The sequence below is a fragment of the Plenodomus lingam genome (assembly GCF_022343315.1).
Source record: "Plenodomus lingam strain CAN1 chromosome Unknown contig_19, whole genome shotgun sequence".
Classification (NCBI taxonomy): Eukaryota; Fungi; Ascomycota; class Dothideomycetes; order Pleosporales; family Leptosphaeriaceae; genus Plenodomus; species Plenodomus lingam.
Genome location: NW_027093936.1, coordinates 1,515,740 through 1,533,885, shown reverse-complemented (window position 1 = coordinate 1,533,885; position 18,146 = coordinate 1,515,740). Strand labels below are relative to the sequence as shown.

The window sequence follows — 18,146 nt, the reverse complement described above, 5'->3', positions numbered from 1 at the left end:
CGGTACCGGTAAAGGCTGGAGCCGTGCGGTTCACAAGCCGGGCAGTTGAGCTATAGGTACGGTACGGTGACTAGGTACAGTAGTCCTGATGACTCTTTGATAGATCATGGCAGCCGGCGGGAATAGATGGATTCACTGGCAGAGGTAGGTAGGTAGGTAGGTAATACATGGTATTGTAGGATAGGGTAGGGGTTCACGTGGGTGAGAGGGCTGGTCAGCGTTCGCCGCGCATATCCCCCGCCCCCTCCAACTTCCCACTTGCACTCTTCCCCCCTCCCCCAAAGTTCGCTTGTCTTGTCTCCCGTTCTTGGCCTGGAGCCATGAATGTCAATCGCTTCACCTTGTACATTTGTCCATCAATGCCCTGCAAGCATGCAATCATCTATCGCAAGCATAGTGAACCCCCAACCCTTGCCCTGCCCTGCCCAGTCACAAAAGGGCTGCACTGCTGCAGGGCGTGGTGAGATGATTTCCTCGCTGTCCTGAGGCTATGATAGTACAGATACAGCCTGCCCTGGAGTGCCATATGTCCCCAAAATAACTCTGGACACGGCATGACCAGGCAGTTAAACAGGCCATAGGCAGTTAGACTGGTCACTGGTCAAGGAGTACCGATAGGTAGATGGGTTTACAGTATACTTGTCTTGTCGTAGGGTAATGCATGGCAAATGCGCACTTGACCCAATCGCAACCGAGCCGGCACATGGTGGCACCCGGGTCAAACCGAGCAAATGTCCGCAAGAGTAGGATTTAGCGACGCATAGAAACCCAGACGGAGACGAAGACGGGGGGGGGAGGGGGGGAAAGAAGGGTGGAAAAGAGGAGAGAGAGGGAGGGAGGGGGGGGGGGGGTCCAGGCGTTGCAAGACGCCAGACTGCTAAATATAGGAGAGCCCACCCGCTCCCACGCTCGTTTCCTCTGCAGTCCGTCTGCAGCCAGTCCGTCAGTTCGTCAGTCCGTCAGTCCGTCAGCCCGTCAAGTCCATCAGTCTGTTAATCAGTCCAGTCAGTCGGTTCTCATCAGAGTGCCTGCACAAAATCACATCACACTTCTGCGAGCCTCACGATCGAAAGCAAGCGCATCGGTCCTCCCCCACAGCGACACTCCTTTTTTTTATTTCTTCATATACTTGTCCAGCAGTCGCAGGGAGCCAGCCCTTTGTTTAACCCATTGCGCGCCGACACACACACACACACACTCTCTCTCTCTCTCTCTCTCTCGCCGACGCCGACGCCGCCGCCGCCGTTTGCTCAAGGTTGTCATTTGCTGCTTTGCTCCGCTGAAACATCTCAACCTCGTCTCTCTCCCTCAAGCCCTCGAGCCTCGACGGTCACGCTCGCCGCCATCGCAGCCACCGCCGCCGCAGCCACCGCCGCCGCCAGTCCGCGCGCGTCCGAGCTAGTACCAAGCAGCACGCCCGCCATTTTTTGTTGCTCCGTACAATAGACCCTCTCGACGACCACCAGCCACACAGTAGAGTGAGAGAAGATACGCCGACGAGCTGCCTGTCTAATCTGCCTGCTCGCCTGCTTGCTTGCTTGCTTGCTTGCTTGCTTGCGTGCGTGCGTGCTTGCCCGCCCGCCCGTCCCGTCCATCGATGCGCGTGGCCGCCGCTGTCTAGACAGTCACCATGGGCCGCCGCAAGATTGAGATCAAGGCCATCAAGGACGACCGCAACCGCTCCGTGTAAGTAACATAGTAGTCGTAAGAGTTAGTCAGTCAGTCGTCATCGCCATCGTCATGATCGTGGTCGTTGTCATTGTCATTGTCTCGTCGTCGTATCGTGTCGCAGCCAACGCTAATCACCTGTATAGCACATTTCTCAAGCGCAAGGGGGGCCTATTCAAAAAGGCACATGAGCTCTCGGTGCTCTGTTCGGTAGATGTAGCCGTCATCATCTTCGGCCACAACAAGAAGCTCTACGAGTTTTCCTCGGGCGACATCAACGAGACGATTGGCCGCTACCAATATGTAGGTCCCTCCGCCTAAGCAAGAAGACACGCTTCTTTTCTATCCACAGACAAGAAGTCGTCGCTAACGCGCTTTGCAGTATGGAGGTGCACATGAACACAAGGGCCCTGAGGACTTCATGGGCAAAAAGGATGGCGACGACGACGACGACGATGACGAAGAGGGCGCGCCTCCACGAGACTCCCACACCCCGCCCGAACACCCCGCCATGATTCCCCCTCACATGCAGCACCAGCAATTCCAGCACATCAGACACGCGGCGCCTTCCATGTCCCCGCCCATTGGCAATGGTGCCTTCCAACAACGCGGTGCCTCGCCCCAGCCTGGCCACCACCTGTCGCGACCCAACTCGAGCATCGGCCATGTTCGCCGCCCGAGCTCCAACCTCGCGCCCCCTCAGCCGTATCCCTCACAAGCCCCGCCTCCGCCCTCTAGCTATGCATATATGCCAAATCCACCCTACTACAATCCACAGACTGCCCAACAGATGGCGCCGAAGCCACAACTCACCCCGCCCGCGCCCCAGTACCAGTTCCCACACCCGATGCCCACACATCCCCAGGTCCAGCAATTCATGCACCAGGAGCCTCCAAGACCGTCAATGCCGCCGACTATCCAGCAGCAGCAGCAGCAGCACCAACAACACCAGCAACAACAACATCAGGCACAACACCACCACCACCAACAACAACAACAACAACAACAGGCACAGCCACAGCCACACCAGCAGCAACAACAACAACATCAGCAACATCAACAGGCAGTACAGCAACATCAGCAACAACAACAACAACAACAACAACAACATCATCAGCAGCAGCAGGCTCAGCAGCAACAGCAACAGCAGCAGCAGCAGCAGCAGGCTCCTCCGCAAGTTTCTCAGTCACATCAAGAACGCCCACCGCAGCCCACCATCAAAGTTCCATCTCCCCCTCAGCAAAATGAATTCCAGAGCCCACCGCTACCACAGCCGAAACCACTCCACGCTTCAGCAAGACACAGTATATTTACACCTATTGACGACAGCCAATCCATGCTCGCTGCTCATTGGGGCAGCAGCAGCAGCAGTAGTAACAACAACAATCTAGCAGCCCCTCGTAGTGAAGTCCCTTTTATTAAGCAGGAGAACCGGTCACAATCCATCGACGTCGCCTCCATGTCCCGATTACAGCCCAATGGTGTCTCTCCGCCTCCCCCACAACCGCCGCAGGTACCCGCTTCACAGCCACCACAAAGGACCCAATCCACGTCTTCGATGCCCACAATCCCTCCTCCGTCACGCACAAACAGCCTGCGAATGGGTGAAAGCAAGCCTCGATTGAGAGTGCAGATTCCCAGCGAGCACTCAGATGCCGGCAGCGCCACTGCTGATTCCTCCCCGAAAGACTCTGGCACAACTGGCGCTACTCCTGGACGCAGTACGGACGCCTCGCATTCCTCTGGTGTTGTACTTCCGCCTCCCTCACCCAGTGCCAATTCGCTACTGAGTGCTGGCGCAACCGGCCCGCCCAACCCCTTCGCTCGTCCCCCACCCCCCTCGAACAACAACTCGTACGGCAGTCGGGACAACATGGAAACGCCCATCTCAGCATTGCCTAGCCGATTCGTCGAAAATGGTCTCCTCCCGTCTCCGTCGAGCTTTTACCCGGAATGGGGTTTTGGCCGTGAATCCACCATGTTGCCCAGTCCTCTCAACTTCCAGACGCCTATTGCTCCGACTGGGCCAAGTTTTAGTCGCGACGACTCTGCCGATCGCAAGAGGAAACAGTCCGAGGAAGGTTCGGATGCTGGCAGCCAGAAACGTGTCAAGTCTGAGGTTTAGGTTATTTTTTCTGCTCCGTCTCCGAAAGAATATGTTTTTATACAGCCAGCTCCTGGGGAGCGGGCTTGCATTCGGTTGGATAGGGTGACATCACATTGTACTCTTGTATAAATTCGCTTCGTCAACCTTGCTTGTTGATGGTGGTGGTTGTAGTGGTGGTGATGGTGCAGTTGCAGACAAGGATGGCCGGCGGCCTTGGGAGATGTGTTATTGGATGTGATGGGCATGAGAGAGGAAGGGAGGGAAAGAGAGAAGTGTCCCGCACACTCACACCCAAGATTGTTGCTCGACTGGACTCGGGCGTTGTTGGATACCCAGTTATGACCGTCTCTTTGTCAATTATCCCTTCGCGCGCTTTACTTTTTACACTAACATAATCCGGGTAGCCGGGTAGCGGGTGAGTTTTAGAGGTACGATGGCATGACGATTGTCTTGAGTCTATTCTTATCATTCTTACCCTTGGCTTGATGTAGATAGTAGTGCAAGGCATTTTGGACTGTGTCCTTTGGAATTCGATTTGGTTTTGCATGTATGATTGGTCTTGAATTGGTCTCAAGGCTTGGTTCTCATGCCCGTCACAGCGGGCAAGTCGTACTTTATAGCTTACAAGCACGTACGAATGTGTACAAGGGTTGGAAGCAAGGTTGGAAGCTTTCTAATGGAAGTCTGCTTCCGATATTGCGGGGACATCATGGCCCCGCTAGAGTGGTAGTCTTTCGTATCTGGGGCCGCCCTAACTAACGGACAATGGCGAAGAGCATGGAATCTGATGATGTGCGCCATCTGACCGTGGACACGGCGTCGCGTCCTACGGGCCAAGCCTGCCCCGCCAACTTGAACGCGCCCAGGGCAGCCAACGTCAGCCGCAAAAGCGTGGGCTGTGAAGGCTGTGGAAGGGCTGTGTGTGGATTTGGGCTTTCATCGTGTCCCATGGTGGCGCACAACAGAGCCAGATAGGCTCGCTGACTAAATTCAAACAAAAATACTCCTCCACTGTGGCCGGCACTGACTTGTCCTCCATCTACCCGGCCAGTGTGTCGACCATAGTACTCTTTCTCAAGCCAAAAGATCATTCCTTGTGAATCACACAGTGCGCCCGCGACACAGCGTGACGGTGACGATACGCGTGTCACGAACCGAACACCAGCTGTCGGCCTCGAGCTGTTTTGTCCCTCTTCTCCACGACTTGCCGTACCTGCACACGATTTCAGACACCACAATGGCGTACAACAAAGGCTTCAATCCAGATCGGCTGCCTATGCACGCGGAGCCCGACCAGGTATGTCCCCTCCTCTTCTCCCTCGCAACATGCACGCGCGCCATGTTGACTGTCTGCTTCGCAAGGCCGCAGCCATGATGTCGGGCGGCCAGGCCGCAGCCTCACGTCCACCACGTACCTCGTCCGCACGCCCAGACTACAACAAGCCCTCTCCCGCAATCCCCAGCCAAAGATATGATTCGCGCCCAGATGACCGCTACTCTGGTGGTCGCGGCGCAGCAGGAGGGGCAGGAGGAGGAGGCTACGACTCGCGCCCACCACCAGGCGCATATCAGCAAGGCCCACGCACAGGTACCCCCTCATCATATAACTCACGTCCAGACCCGCGCCACGACGACCGCTATGGAGTCGGCTCCCCTCCCCCCGCCAATTACGGACATGGACCCCCGCCCCAGGGCTATCATGGACGACCCCCCATTGCGGCGCAGAGTCGACCGCCGCCTACGCCTGCGCCGCCGAGAGATGCAAGCGACCGAGATGCGCTGTGGAGGTTGTTTGGGGCAGTGGATAAAGATAGTAGGTTCCCATGTCCACGGCAAGCTGGGCGTGTGCATGCCAAACTAACCTGGTGGACTAGAGAGCGGCTCGCTCACAGAAGCAGAACTTCGAACAGCACTTGTGAATGGGGATTGGACGCCGTTTGACCCGCACACTGTGCGTATGATGATACGGATGTTTGATACTGATCGGTCGGGGAGCGTCAACTTTGACGAGTTTTGGTACGTCATCCAGTCTTTCCTTCTTCCACCACTCACCTCACAAACGACCCGACACGGAGACTGACTCTAAACCCACCAAAAGCGGTCTATGGGGATTCCTCTCTGCCTGGCGTGGCCTCTTTGACCGCTTCGACCAAGACCACAGTGGCAGCATTTCCTATGCCGAGTTCAACGAAGCCCTCATTGCTTTCGGCTACCGGCTCTCCCAGCAATTCGTCACTTTGCTGTACCGCACATACGATCGCAGCGGCGCGAATGCAATGAGTTTTGATTTGTTTGTACAGGCTTGTATCAGCCTGAAGCGGATGACGGATGTGTTCAAGAAATATGACGAGGATCGGGATGGGTACATTACGCTGAGTTTGTAAGTCATGTTTCCCCCAAAGTAACCACCTTTATGCGGAAATGCAAGCTAATCAACACTTTGTAGCGAGGAATTTCTCACAGGTGCGCAAGCTCTCTTCCTCTTCAACTCCATCTCGGCCGACACTGATACGGGACTTTATTAGAAATCATCGCCCAGCGATGAGCGAACTTTGACACCTTGCCTTTTTTGGTCCTCGTTAGGGCGTGAAGGGTGGGTGGGGAGTGATGAGGGGGTGACGAGGGTAGTCAGAGAGGTGGCGGATTGGATGGTTTTCGTGCTGCACTTTGGCTGTGGGGAGGATGAGATGGCGTGGGAGAGTGAAGAAAGATGTGGAACGCTGCTGCTGTTCGACACGTTGCTCGTGTATGTGACATGGAGTGATACGGTAGTGAGCAAGACACTCGGTCGTCAAATGAATACAGGAGAAGCACATAATCAAGCAAGGAATATTATTTACTATGTGACAAAACATTATGGCATTGTGGGGTATATGGCGCAAATTGGTACATCAAGGAGAAACATGACATCGTCGACCGTCATACAATCCAGCCGTAGCCGGCTACACCTTTACAGCCTCCTTTGATTCCTAGAGGCATGAGCAGAAACAGAAGCGGCAACCGCGTCATCACTTATTCTCCACCCAAGCTTAGCCGTGCTTGGGATATGTCTCCCTCACAGCTTTACGCCTGCGACCAATGCAAAACTCGACAATCCAAGCCAGCAGCACCACGAGCATCAACCCCGTGGCTGCCCATGTCAAGGCAAGGAACTTGTTACCCCTGTTCGCTTCGATGCCGACGTCGTTCCCATACTGGTTGATGACATCTGTTGCCTTGACCATGACTGCAGTAACTAGCCCACTAGCAACACCAATAGCCACGAAAGCCAACGTTGCGATCAAGAAGTTGAGACAAGCGGATAGGCGGCCCGAGGTGATGACGGCAAAGAGTGCTGCAACAAGTGCAATGAAAATAAGGCAGATGGCGATGACGTAGAGGACGAACATGGCTGCCATGAGGGTATTGAGCGCCCGGATTCCGTTTTGTATGTCTGATGGCCAGTTCAAGTCGTCGAGTGTAACTTCTGTGCCGGTAGTCTTGTTGAGCGCATCCTCAACGATGCGTGTGGGGTCAAACTTATACATGGCCTTGCTCTGACTACACCCTGTGATGTTCTTGCTGATGTCATCTTCACTGATAGTTGCGTTCGCTGCCTCTTGCGGGGTGTATTGGCCATAGCAGTAGTTAAGCAGGTGTGCAGAGTAAAAGTCCTCGACGCCTAGACGCTCAGCGACTTGGCCGATACGCTCGTTGATTTCAGAGGAGACGTCGTTTGAGATGGAGTTGAGCAGGTTGGTGAGGGGATTGTCGGAGGAGCGTGTCGAGTTGAGAAGATTTTCGCCAAGGGCAGATGTGTTGAGTGTGAGGAGATCATAGCCCTCCATGAAGCCTCTCTTGTGGCCGGCAAAGAGACAGAGGAAGCTGAGAATCAGAGCTGCGACGCAGCATACTGCAGGGATGAGCGCGGTGGGGCGCATGCTTCGCGAGAAGGGGTGGGTGGGTGATGTCGGGAGAAGAGAGGTACACGACAGTAGTAGTGTGCGTGCGTTGGCAGTCAGAGATCAGCGTACCTCGAAGTCGATTGCAAATGCAAGTTGGAAAAGTGCGAGGGTCGAATGTGTCCGTGGAATGGACAAAGAAGGCGGCCGACGATTCCCTTCCCTTATACATTACGCATCTACAGCACCTAGTAGCAAGGTGACGCGCAAACTTGGAATGCGCCACAGCCCTGTGCAGTTCAACGTCACCGAGGCCAGGGGGTCCAGTCACGCCAAAGAAAAAAAAAAGACCTAGTAAGTTCAAAAGACAAGCCGCAAGCCTGCACGGACACGCCAATCTCACGATCGGCCAGTGACTTCTCCTTACAAGTAGAGAAGATGGCCCTGGAGATGGCCCAAGAACTTGCGAAGCTTGACGTGGTTGTCCAGCCATTGGAGTGGTTCGCCATACCTTGGAGGCATGAATGACGTCGTCAAAAGACCAAGGGGGGGGGTTGGGGGGTCTAAGCGAGCCAGGCTTGCGCAGACTGATGCAGGCACGGTTGGCCGTCATGCGTTGGCAGAGACGGCGTGAAGCATGAGGGGGGGGGGGGCTGTGCCTTGTTGATAAATTAAGAAACCGTGGGGAGAGACAAGAGAGGGATACTACTGCCGTACCAAGTGTGCTTGTCTTGTACTACTACGAGTAGAGACAGAGATGGACCACACGTGTGCTGCGCCTGAGCGGGAAGTGGGTCGCACAGCCGCAACACGCGTGTACGCTGTGGACTGCCCGAGAGCCATACGGTGCGGTCGTCCAATTTCTAGCTCTTCCTCTTGCCAAAGAAAAGACTAGAGGAGGGCCACTGGCGAACAGCTACACAACCATGGTTAGTCCAATCAAATCAGATCAAATCAGAAAAGTCCCGATGTCTATTCGGGCTTTATGGATCCATCTATCGCTCAAGGGCTCATCGTCTAATCGTCCATCGTAATATCCATAAGGCATCATGTTCGTGCGTCCTGCATGCGTGCAGGGGAATAGCAGCCTGTGTTCTTGTGCCCTTGAGCAAAGCCCTCTCGCTTCTGCTGCGATCAATGGGCCGAGCGTTTGGAGTTTTTGGGAGGTCGGGACTTCGAAGCGGCTGGACTGACGTTGTCGGTGAAGGGCGAATAGGGCGCTGATACAGCATGAGGTGGCGCCCGCTGTCCTGACTGGGTGCGTGGACGCTCGGTGGAACCAGGCCATTTCTTTTGCTCTTCGTGCATCTTGTCCAAGGGTTCCCCGGAGATGTGATATTTGCTCCATTCAATGGGAGGGCATCGCACAATGTTCTGGGGCTGGGGGATGGGAGGGATCCCAGGACGAGGCAGTTTGGCATTCACATCAGCAGAGTCCTTGCGCGCATTCGCGCCAGGTCCGCTATCGCTATCGCCGTGGTCCTCGTCGCAGGGCGTAGACTCGATTAGACCAGAGAGTGTCGGGGTCAGAACGTCTTGATAGGAGCGCGCTGCCTGCGCTTGTTGTTGCTGTATAGACTGCGCAAAGGCTTGCGGATCGGCCACAGCCACGGCCTTGAGCTCTTGGAGTGTCTTTAGGTCGCGTTTGCTCTTCTCGCGCTGCAGTTGCAGCAGCGAGATGGCGGAGCGCAGGGCAATCGCATCTGGATTGTCGCTCTCGGAGATGGCCACTGCCGGAGGTTGCGGTATGAAGGTGGCTCTTGGTGGTGGTGGTGGCGGTGGTGCTGCTGTTGCTGGAGGCGGAGGGGTCGGAGATGGGGGAATGATGCGGGCATGGATCTCGGAGGGATCCACAGGGGCCAACTGGGCCGCAGTGACTGTGGGCGTGATGGGCGACACGGGCGGGCGGCTGGGAGAGGTGGATTCAGAGCGCTTCTTGGAGCGCTCTGAAGTGGTGGAGGCATCGTGGGTGGAAGAAGGCGGCCGGGGGTTGGTGTCTACCAGAAGTGCTGGCATGGTGGGCGTAGTGGGAGGTCGTCGTCTCCTCACCGAGCGGTATGTATAGAGAGCAGTGTGGCAGTCTGTATGCAGTCTGGTACTAGAGAGGCTGAATGTACGGGTATAAATGCTTGATCACTCCGGGCAGGCTTCGCCGCACAGCAGAGGTGGCGGCGGTCAGGCGCTTGCTGGAGGCGCGCTGCGGCCGTCCATGCCAGATACGTAGGTACAGGGTGGTGTGCTGCTACAATGGAGAGTACCGTCTATGGAGAGTGGCGACAGTGTCGTGGGTGGTGGTGGTGGTGGTGGTGGTGAAGGGCAGCGGGGAGAAGAATTTCGGTGCCTGGCTTGGGTCGGGGCTGGGGAGGATGCGGGGTGGGAGGGAACAAGGAAGAAGTTGCCGTCCGGCCTTCCTCCTCCTCCTCCTCCTCCTCCTCCTACCCTCTCCACTGCTAGGGCTAGATAGGGACGGTAGTCAGACAGTGCCAACAAGTAGTACTATGTACTACTCTACTAGGCAGGTGTGTTATAGCTTGGGTACATGGACTATACAGTATGCCCAGAGTTCATCCAGCCGTTACTCTAGACAGTCGACCAAGAATGCATGGAGGCCCGCCTACGATTGGCCTTCTGTCGTAGGAGTATGTACCGGTACTGGTAGAGTAGGTACAACCCAGTTAGCCATCATGTCATGTACCCCAGCATGTACCGGTACTACCCACCAGGGGGCTAGCCTAGTAGGTAGTATGTAGCTATGTAATTTGCCTTTGACACAAGGACCTGCCATTTTATCTTTCGGCGCCTCACACAGACCATGGCCGTGGAGTGAAGGTGGAGTGGAGTGGCACCTATTGTACCTGTTCCTTGTAGCTATCAGTGCTAGTGCTATCCATTCAAGTGGATGGGCTGAGGTATCAACGTGAATCGCGCGCGCTCTTCTGACGGCCGTGACGGCATTAACCGGAGGCCGAGTTCCATGCAGCCACCGCGAAAGTCTATCAAACAGTCCGTACAGGCAGAGGCAGAAACAGTGAAAAGGTGCAGCAAAGGAGATAGAGTTGGTTGGGCTGAGTGTCTATGCTGGTCCTCGGCCGTTTCACGTCAACTAGGTGTGCGTGTGTGCATGTGTGTGTGTACCTATACGGATGCCTTGGGGTAGCATACCTAGGTTCATATGTGTACAGATCTGCGCCGACTCTGCCGCACCATGGGCACGTCTTCACGTTTGGTCGACCGTCGTGTTGGCGAGCAGAGAGAGAGAGAGAGACGACATGTTGTTACCTTGATGGATTGACAGGGCAAGGTCAAGGGGGTAAAGAGAGTAAAGTAAAGTTAGATGTGAAGGAAGGCGACGAGCACAGAGTCGGGTCAAGAGCAACCACAGGGCCACTTCCTTCCCCATCCACGAGGACCACGCCTGCTTCGTTGGGTGCTGCGAGTCGTCCTTGCCTATTGTTTGGGGGGGGGGGGGGGGGGAAGTGCTTGACCCACCACGCCTTCTCCTTTGGCTTCCTACCTACTTCTTTACTTCTTGAGACTCCTGCCTGCCGTGCCTGCCGTGCCTACCGTGCCTACCTCAGTACTGTCCTGTGTACCAACTTGACAACCTCAAGCCGACAACGACAACACCAAGAACAAACAACAGCGGCGCCTTGTACCGGTACCGTCAACTACCCACCGTCCACCCGCACCACCCATCACACACCACACACCACACACCACACCACACACCACACACCACACTACACTATCCTCAGCTCGGCTTCGATACCTTGCCTCCCTACCTGCCCACCCTACACAGTACACACACAGTCCTGTACATTCCTACACACAGGCCGTCACCCTGCACAAATCACGCTTACTCTAGGCGAAGAGGCGCCAGTCACCCACCACTCAGTCTCCACCCACTCATCTACCTACTTCGAAACCGATTGGCTTCACTAAACCTGCAACGGACCAGTCCACCGAGATCACCGCCGACGCGCTTTCTCGCTGGCCATGGCGCCCACGGTAGACTTAACAGCCCATCGCCCACCTGCACGCATCCCAAAGTTGAGGTATCGAAATCCCCTGCCCTCCGACGGTCAGTCCTCGCTCTCTTCGCACCTGTCCCAGCACACCGGTTCCGTGTCTACTTCCGTCCTAGACCGTTCCACCACACCCGGCTCTAACCCAGCCTCGTCCAGATCCCGACCATCCTTCGACACCGCTAGTCTGTCATCACCCAGCCTGGCTTCCACACTCTCCAGCACCGCTTCCTCAGATGCCTCGAGGTCATCGAGGAAGAAGAAAAAGGCCGGCTCGGTGCTGAGCTTTCTTTCCTTGAAGGAACCCTCCCAATCCGCCCTCGACCAATTCGCCGACCAACAGTGCAAGCAGGCCGCCGACAAAAAAGGATCCATTGCCGCACCTTTCAGATCCACCGGCAATTATGCCAACCAGAAATTGCCCCCACATGTTCCCAAGGTCAATTCCAAGTGGGATGGTGTTCCTGACCTCAAGAAAAATCGGTCTTCGACAGCTAGTGCCTCCTCCAAGGACAACCGAAGCAGCGTGATATCACGGGGCACCTTCGCCACCCATCTCCGAGGCATCACTTGGAACGAATCCAGATTGACCGTCATGACGGATGGGACGCGCAATCCGCCTAATTCGATGATTTCATCTGCACTATCAACGTCAAACTTGCCTGGTGGAGACGGCGCGAGGACATGGTCGCCATCAACCACAGCCTTACCCGAGATATCCTACTACTTTCCAGACGCCGGAGAACAGTCGGAAAAGCTGCCGTTTATGACCACGGTAGAGCGCAGGTCGTCGACTGAACTTGCTCCTAGGCTCTCGGATTCTACTGCCTGCACCGAGTCTAGCATAGACGAATCTTTGGACTTCAGGCCAGATTCGCCTGCCTCTTCTACATATTCAATCAATACCGCCATCCGCGATGCTGCAGACAACATCTTCAGGAAGCTGAACGACCAGCCACAGCAAAACCCGTGCAAGGAAGATGCGCGTGCCCTACAATCACCAGAAGAAGATGGTGTACCCGATTCACACAACTTTCTCTTCAGCGACCAACCTATCATCGAGACGGGAAAGAACGACTCTCCCGTGGCGGAATCGCCCATAGTTTCATCGCCCGCTGCACCAACAGCGGTTCCACATTATGCGCCTGTTCATCCCGTCCTGAATTCCAATCGTTCAAATTCTAGCGGATCTAGGCCGCCCACCTTTCGATCGTCATCCATGCCATCCTATCGAAGGATACCATCAGCATCAGCTCTGCCAACCTTGTACGAAGTCTCGCTTGCGAGCAGCACTGAATCGTTGGGAACAGTTCGCGACTACGACAATAGTAATGGTGAAGGGGACACTCATTCAATCGCGCCCTCTACCGTTGCTCCATCAGAACTTTCCAAACACTGGTACGAGTCTCCTCGCGAGCGACTTGGTCTTGGTGGACGTCTGAAGATGAATGACATTTCCCCGTGGAATAGCCAAGAGGAGACGCGAGGTAAGCCCAAGAAGAGTCGTCTATCGATGTTTGGGCTGGGCACAAGAACATAGTCTCCTTGATCGAGACTGAATGATCACTGATGATCTTTGTGTAGCTCCTCGCGTTCTCCGGCCGAGGTCAGCGGAGATCTGAGTGCGGCATCTCGATATCTGTCGCATGGTCCATCATCTTCTCTTCATTTTCAGCGTTTGCAAGGTCAGCGTCTTGCTTTTTTCCCCCAAGAAAATAGCCAAAAAAAAAACGTCATCGGAGTCACCCACCGTTGGCGACCACCTATTAGGTACGACACTTTTGCATAGATACCCATTTTAGGACCATGTGATCTTTCACTACAAATTCAGAGATACCCCGGGCAGACATGTAATCGCCCTCCTGGCGCAGCCAAAATTCAATCAGTCATCATGTTTATTCCACAGCGTTTGTATCCTTTCCGCCATCTGTTCCGATGCGGATGATTGTGGCTGGCTCAATTTGCATGGGTAGCTGAGGGGACTCCGTCCCCGCTGAATGGTTCAATCCATGGCCACCAATCCAATCCTACACCCACATAACCGCATCAAATTGAGTTATGGGAGCTCAATCGCATCATGTAGATATCCGATACATAAAATATAGAGAATGCATATGTTTGTTTCCAAGAAACCCGCCATGATGCAGATCACCTAACAGTCTTCCAACTTTGCTTTTCCAACCCGTACCCAACCCACACGCACCCTCATATCCTTGCTGCACCCGGTAGTTAGAGTAGCACCGCTTTCGACGATTCTCCCGAGCCCGTCCAAACCTTGACACTCGAGGGCGCTTAGGGGCGTAGAAGGCGATGATCTGGAACAACGCTAGAACTTTATACTGCCGACCTGGTCGACCAAACTTTGGCACATCTGTCATGCGATAGATGGATGCGATAGGTGGGTAATAAAAGGATATCCATGTTGCAAAAGGCCGATCCTGTAGAGCATAGCACCTGCGAGTGGTGATGAAGCATGTACCTTTGCGACTGAATATGTGTGTGGATCCCCACACTAAACTTCCCCATCTAGTACCGTACCGCTCCCTAGTTACCATCTCATCGATCGACCTCTACCCTTTGGTCCGTCCACGGCACATCGGTATATGTACCGCGTCTTGCCTTTCCCAGCGCCGCACAAATTTTCAATGACTTGGACCTAACAATCAAGGGGAACGCCCTCTACCAAAGAAACACGTCTAGAAGCCAGCCCGCCCTGTACGGTAGGTTGGGGACCTACGGGCACGGAAACCAACCACCCCGTCGAGGCTCAACTTATGCAGGTCAGGTCCCAGACGCCACGTGCGCACCCACAACACCCATAAACTCTAAATGTTTTGTTGGTATAGGTAGGTACGATGAATGCGCATGTGGGCGTGCAGGCCTAGAGTATTCTATGGAGGATTGGCAATCGCTTGTGCGACTGCATTGATTTTTTGAATAATGTTTACCTATCTTCGCACACATGGGTACCACCAACATGCATACATGCGAGCATGTATCTCCTCTACGTGAAGTTCATGGACATACTGCCTACCTACTCCCGTCTTTCTTGTCGTCTAGAGAAAGCATGCGACTCAATTACGGGTCATTCTTTAGAGCGTGTGGGCTCAGGGTAGTACATAGAGGTCGGATAGCAGTGCATGGACGATCAGGTAATTTTGCGGGGCCCAGTAAGATTTTGGTTCAATAGACTCTGAATAGAGACTTTGAAGGTGGGACGGTTCGAACAGTAAACCGCAGGTTTTCTAGGAGTACGAAGTGCAAGCGACAAGACATTGACGTCTTTCTCCGACCCATTCATCCACTTACATAGTTCTTTCCCACCCTTCGCCCATTTTCAAGTCAGCGGCAACCCCTCTCAGACATCCCTCCAACTTCTCGCCGCCGCGAACCTCTCCTCCATGGGCCTGAACTCATCTCCCCGCTCACCTCCCTGCTCAATCATCCTCACCCGCCTACGCTGTTCTACAAAAGTCGCCGGCCGTCCATTCTCATCCAGGCCCCTCCAGCTCCGCACTTCCGTAACTTCGCCAGAATGAGCACTGTCTGAATCCGTGACATCTTCTACATCCGACTTGCCTTTATGTGAGGCTGGTGGCGGTGTCAATGGCCATGCACGTCCAACGTGCCGCGCTCGTGTGACATGTCTGAATTCCGGACATGGCGGTTGCTCTGGTGAAGATGGGGATCGAGGACTAAGATTCATGCGTTCATGCCGTGGCAGAGGCGAAGCGTGCCGTATGCCACTCCTTTCTGAATATCCGGTCGGCTGAGGAGACGGTGAGATGCGACGTGCTCGATCGATGCGGATCTCTTCTTCGGTATCCTTGGATGGAGACAGCGAGTGCCGTCGTATGCGGAGCCTCTCGAACTCCTCCAAAGGAGGCGCAGGTGGAGATTTTTCGACGACTCGATGCCGAGAGTATTCGCGAAAATGCTCGTAGACATCGCCACTCTTGACTCGCGCATGCGCATGTCTTGGGCGACCCCTGTCAACTAGAGTCTCGCTCCTGTTCTTTGCAGTAAAGTGCACATGGGGCACGTTAAGATCGTCATGAATACTCTGTCGAGGCTCATGCAGACCTGCACGTCTCCCATCCATGACACGTTCGATGCCTACAGGCTTGAGGATATGTCTACTAGGCGAGTCTGGACGGCTGCGAGGCGTAGTGTCATTGTTGCTAGACGTCTCATCGGAAGATCTTGGGATAGCGTGGCGACTGACAGAGACTGCGCGGAACGGTCGTGGATGTGCAGTAATACGGGCATGTGCATCTTCGCTATGGGCCTGCTCCTGAAATCTGACACCAGCTGGGGATCGGCTTCGACTTTTCGGACGCCGCTCCCGTGACTTGCTTCGGAAAACAACTCTTGTCGATCTCGTGCGTACACGTCGCGGTGGTGGTGAGGGGCTTAGCTCAACAATGCGGCTGCTTCGCCGATGTGAAGCAGACCTCTCGAGCGTCCTGAACGAGTGACTACGTACGATATCCGGAGGCGGCCATACCTCGTTTGATTTCGAGGTCTGGTTTGGCAGAGGTTCAGGCGGTGCGGAGAAGACGTTTTCTGACCTTGCTGGACGCATACGTACGATGTCTGGGGGAGGCCAGATTTCACCGTCTCTTGAAGGCCGGTGAGGACTCAACGAAGACAAGCGAGCTTTCCTCTCGTATCTGTGGTCGCGAGGTGGTTGCTGGAGAACGCCAACGCCAATATGTACCTGGCTTGAGGTCCGCTTGACGATACGAGGACGTTCTGGAGAGTAAGCCGTTACGTGGACTTCGGCTCGGTTGCGTTGCCTTTCCCTACGCTCCACGCCGTCGAAATCAACATAGGCGGGCTCCTCCGGCCAGTCACATGGCGTATCAGCCGTGCAGGAACGGATACGCACAAAGCTGCTACTGCTATGATTGCCCTGTTTGATCCTCTTCTTGCAACGCCGACATGCAGTAGGTACCAGATGCTTGCCAGGAAGAACAGGATTGTTGCGGTGAAAGCCCGCAGAACGCATCTGTCCACAATGACTACAGGTGTGACAGAGCATCACTGGAACCGCTACTTCTTCGAATTGCTGAGGGGGCGGTTGAGGCTGTTCGCGTTGGTGATAGTGATAATAGTCGTCTGTTTGCCTGAAGTGTGACTCCATAACCCCTTGGGGGGGCACATTTGGGATCATGGCGCCCTGAGGAGCACCACTCAGTCGCCTGGTCTGCTCAGCGGCTTGGTCTACCTGCTGCCAACCAGTGTTGAACCCGGTTGATGGCGGCGGGTGCGCGTTGTAGTATCCTGGTGCCGAGGTGTAACCTTCTGATCCTGGCTGTTGCATATGCTGTTGGTGTTGGTTGGTCTGCGCTTGACCAAGCGGCCCTGGGCGTTGGGGAAGACCGTGTTGACCAAAGATGCCTTGACCAAAGCCGGTACGAAAGCTAGTCTGAGAGTATCCAGCCTGCGGGAACGAAGCAACTGAAGAGGCTGCGGCAGGTGGAGGAGTCGGCGCAGCGGGGAGTACCCCAAGACCGTGAGATTGCTCCAATAACGTTAGCTGACGGCAAGTTGCCAATCTGTCAAGAAATTTGCGGGCTGGTGAGTGCTTCTATATATCATGGTCAGTACCCCAATTGTCACACGACGGAAGCCTTTTTTTACTCACACATTGAAAAGATACGGATGAGCAGGTTGGGCGACAGCACCCGGGTATTGGGCCACTGGATGGCCCTGAATCTGGCCCTGGCTGCTACCAGCCGTCGGTGTGCGCACACCCATATACGATGCAAATGCCCTCCTTTGTTCCTCATTCGCCATGTTGCTGTTGGTAAGTGCGAGGGTGCGCGTTTGCACAGGAAATGGAGGAATCGTGGAGAAGCTACGAGGGAGGTTGAGGAAGGCAGGTGTGTTAAGGAAACAAAACAGATTTTGTTGCAAATATTCAATCTTCGAATCTTGTGTGCGTGAGTGAGAGACTAACAAGGTTGAGGGCGACGGAGGGTGAACTGATGAGGAAGCCGAGCAGCCGGTACACGGCTGGGGAAGGTGGAAAGAGTATGTGACCGAGCTTTGTGTCGCTGCCTAGAAGGACGGGTGGTGCAGACTGCTAGTACGAGCCATAGAACAGCGGAGCCTCTGCAAGACCATTAGTCAACACCTATACAAGTCTTAGCTTGTCTTCTCACCACTGCATAGGACGAGGATAGATCATTAAGGCGGAACCTAGATTACACCGCACCAGCTGCAGACACCGTCACCCTTGCCTTCACCATCACCTTCACCGTCAACTTCAGCACACTCTCACCCTTGCTCTCACCTTGTGACTCACTGCGACAGCCAAGGCATAGCTATAGCTAACTCACTGTTGTTTTTTCTCTGTGACTTTCAATATAGGTTCAACATATAGTATTTTTTTTTCCAAACGCCTAATTGCCAAGCTCGTCATGCTGGCGATATTCTTTTTACAAAGTGCTGAACTTA

The 18,146-nt window shown here is 54.6% G+C and overlaps 7 protein-coding genes across 7 annotated transcripts; 3 read left to right on the top strand and 4 right to left on the bottom strand.

Annotated features, from left to right (window-relative positions):
- Positions 1-1,630: 1,630 nt before the first annotated feature.
- IAQ61_004538 (uncharacterized protein) lies at positions 1,631-3,793 on the top strand (the record flags this gene model as incomplete). Its single annotated transcript, XM_066096393.1, has 3 exons — positions 1,631-1,686; positions 1,815-1,971; positions 2,051-3,793. The coding sequence occupies 3 exons, from the start codon at positions 1,631-1,633 to the stop codon at positions 3,791-3,793; spliced, it is 1,956 nt and encodes a 651-aa protein (XP_065953711.1).
- A 737-nt stretch (positions 3,794-4,530) lies between these two features.
- IAQ61_004537 (uncharacterized protein) lies at positions 4,531-4,725 on the bottom strand (the record flags this gene model as incomplete). The annotated part of the gene is made up of 1 exon (XM_066096392.1): positions 4,531-4,725. The coding sequence occupies one exon, from the start codon at positions 4,723-4,725 to the stop codon at positions 4,531-4,533; it is 195 nt and encodes a 64-aa protein (XP_065953710.1).
- A 287-nt stretch (positions 4,726-5,012) lies between these two features.
- Positions 5,013-6,300, top strand: IAQ61_004536 (uncharacterized protein; the record flags this gene model as incomplete). The annotated part of the gene is made up of 5 exons (XM_003839136.1): positions 5,013-5,072; positions 5,138-5,588; positions 5,650-5,791; positions 5,874-6,155; positions 6,222-6,300. The coding sequence occupies 5 exons, from the start codon at positions 5,013-5,015 to the stop codon at positions 6,298-6,300; spliced, it is 1,014 nt and encodes a 337-aa protein (XP_003839184.1).
- Positions 6,301-6,804: 504 nt separating this feature from the next.
- On the bottom strand, positions 6,805-7,695 carry IAQ61_004535 (uncharacterized protein; the record flags this gene model as incomplete). Its single annotated transcript, XM_003839135.1, has 1 exon — positions 6,805-7,695. One exon carries the CDS (start codon positions 7,693-7,695, stop codon positions 6,805-6,807), a length of 891 nt encoding a protein of 296 aa, XP_003839183.1.
- Positions 7,696-8,790: 1,095 nt separating this feature from the next.
- On the bottom strand, positions 8,791-9,672 carry IAQ61_004534 (uncharacterized protein; the record flags this gene model as incomplete). The annotated part of the gene is made up of 1 exon (XM_066096391.1): positions 8,791-9,672. The coding sequence occupies one exon, from the start codon at positions 9,670-9,672 to the stop codon at positions 8,791-8,793; it is 882 nt and encodes a 293-aa protein (XP_065953709.1).
- Positions 9,673-11,652: 1,980 nt separating this feature from the next.
- Positions 11,653-13,221, top strand: IAQ61_004533 (uncharacterized protein; the record flags this gene model as incomplete). Its single annotated transcript, XM_003839133.2, has 1 exon — positions 11,653-13,221. One exon carries the CDS (start codon positions 11,653-11,655, stop codon positions 13,219-13,221), a length of 1,569 nt encoding a protein of 522 aa, XP_003839181.2.
- A 1,584-nt stretch (positions 13,222-14,805) lies between these two features.
- IAQ61_004532 (uncharacterized protein) lies at positions 14,806-18,039 on the bottom strand. Its single transcript, XM_066096390.1, has 2 exons — positions 17,334-18,039; positions 14,806-17,274 (listed from the first exon to the last, which is right to left on the bottom strand). Exons 1-2 carry the CDS (start codon positions 17,481-17,483, stop codon positions 15,040-15,042), a joined length of 2,385 nt encoding a protein of 794 aa, XP_065953708.1. The 5' UTR covers positions 17,484-18,039; the 3' UTR covers positions 14,806-15,039.
- Positions 18,040-18,146: the final 107 nt, after the last annotated feature.

What these genes read in the sequence shown, in the direction of transcription:
- IAQ61_004532 (XM_066096390.1), bottom strand. Translation starts at nt 17,483, where the DNA reads ATGGCGAATGAGGAACAAAGGAGGGCATTTGCATCGTATATGGGTGTG. An exon ending in CTCATCCGTATCTTTTCAAT is followed by an intron (nt 17,275 to 17,333) that starts GTGTGAGTAAAA and finishes CATGATATATAG; the next exon opens with AAGCACTCACCAGCCCGCAA.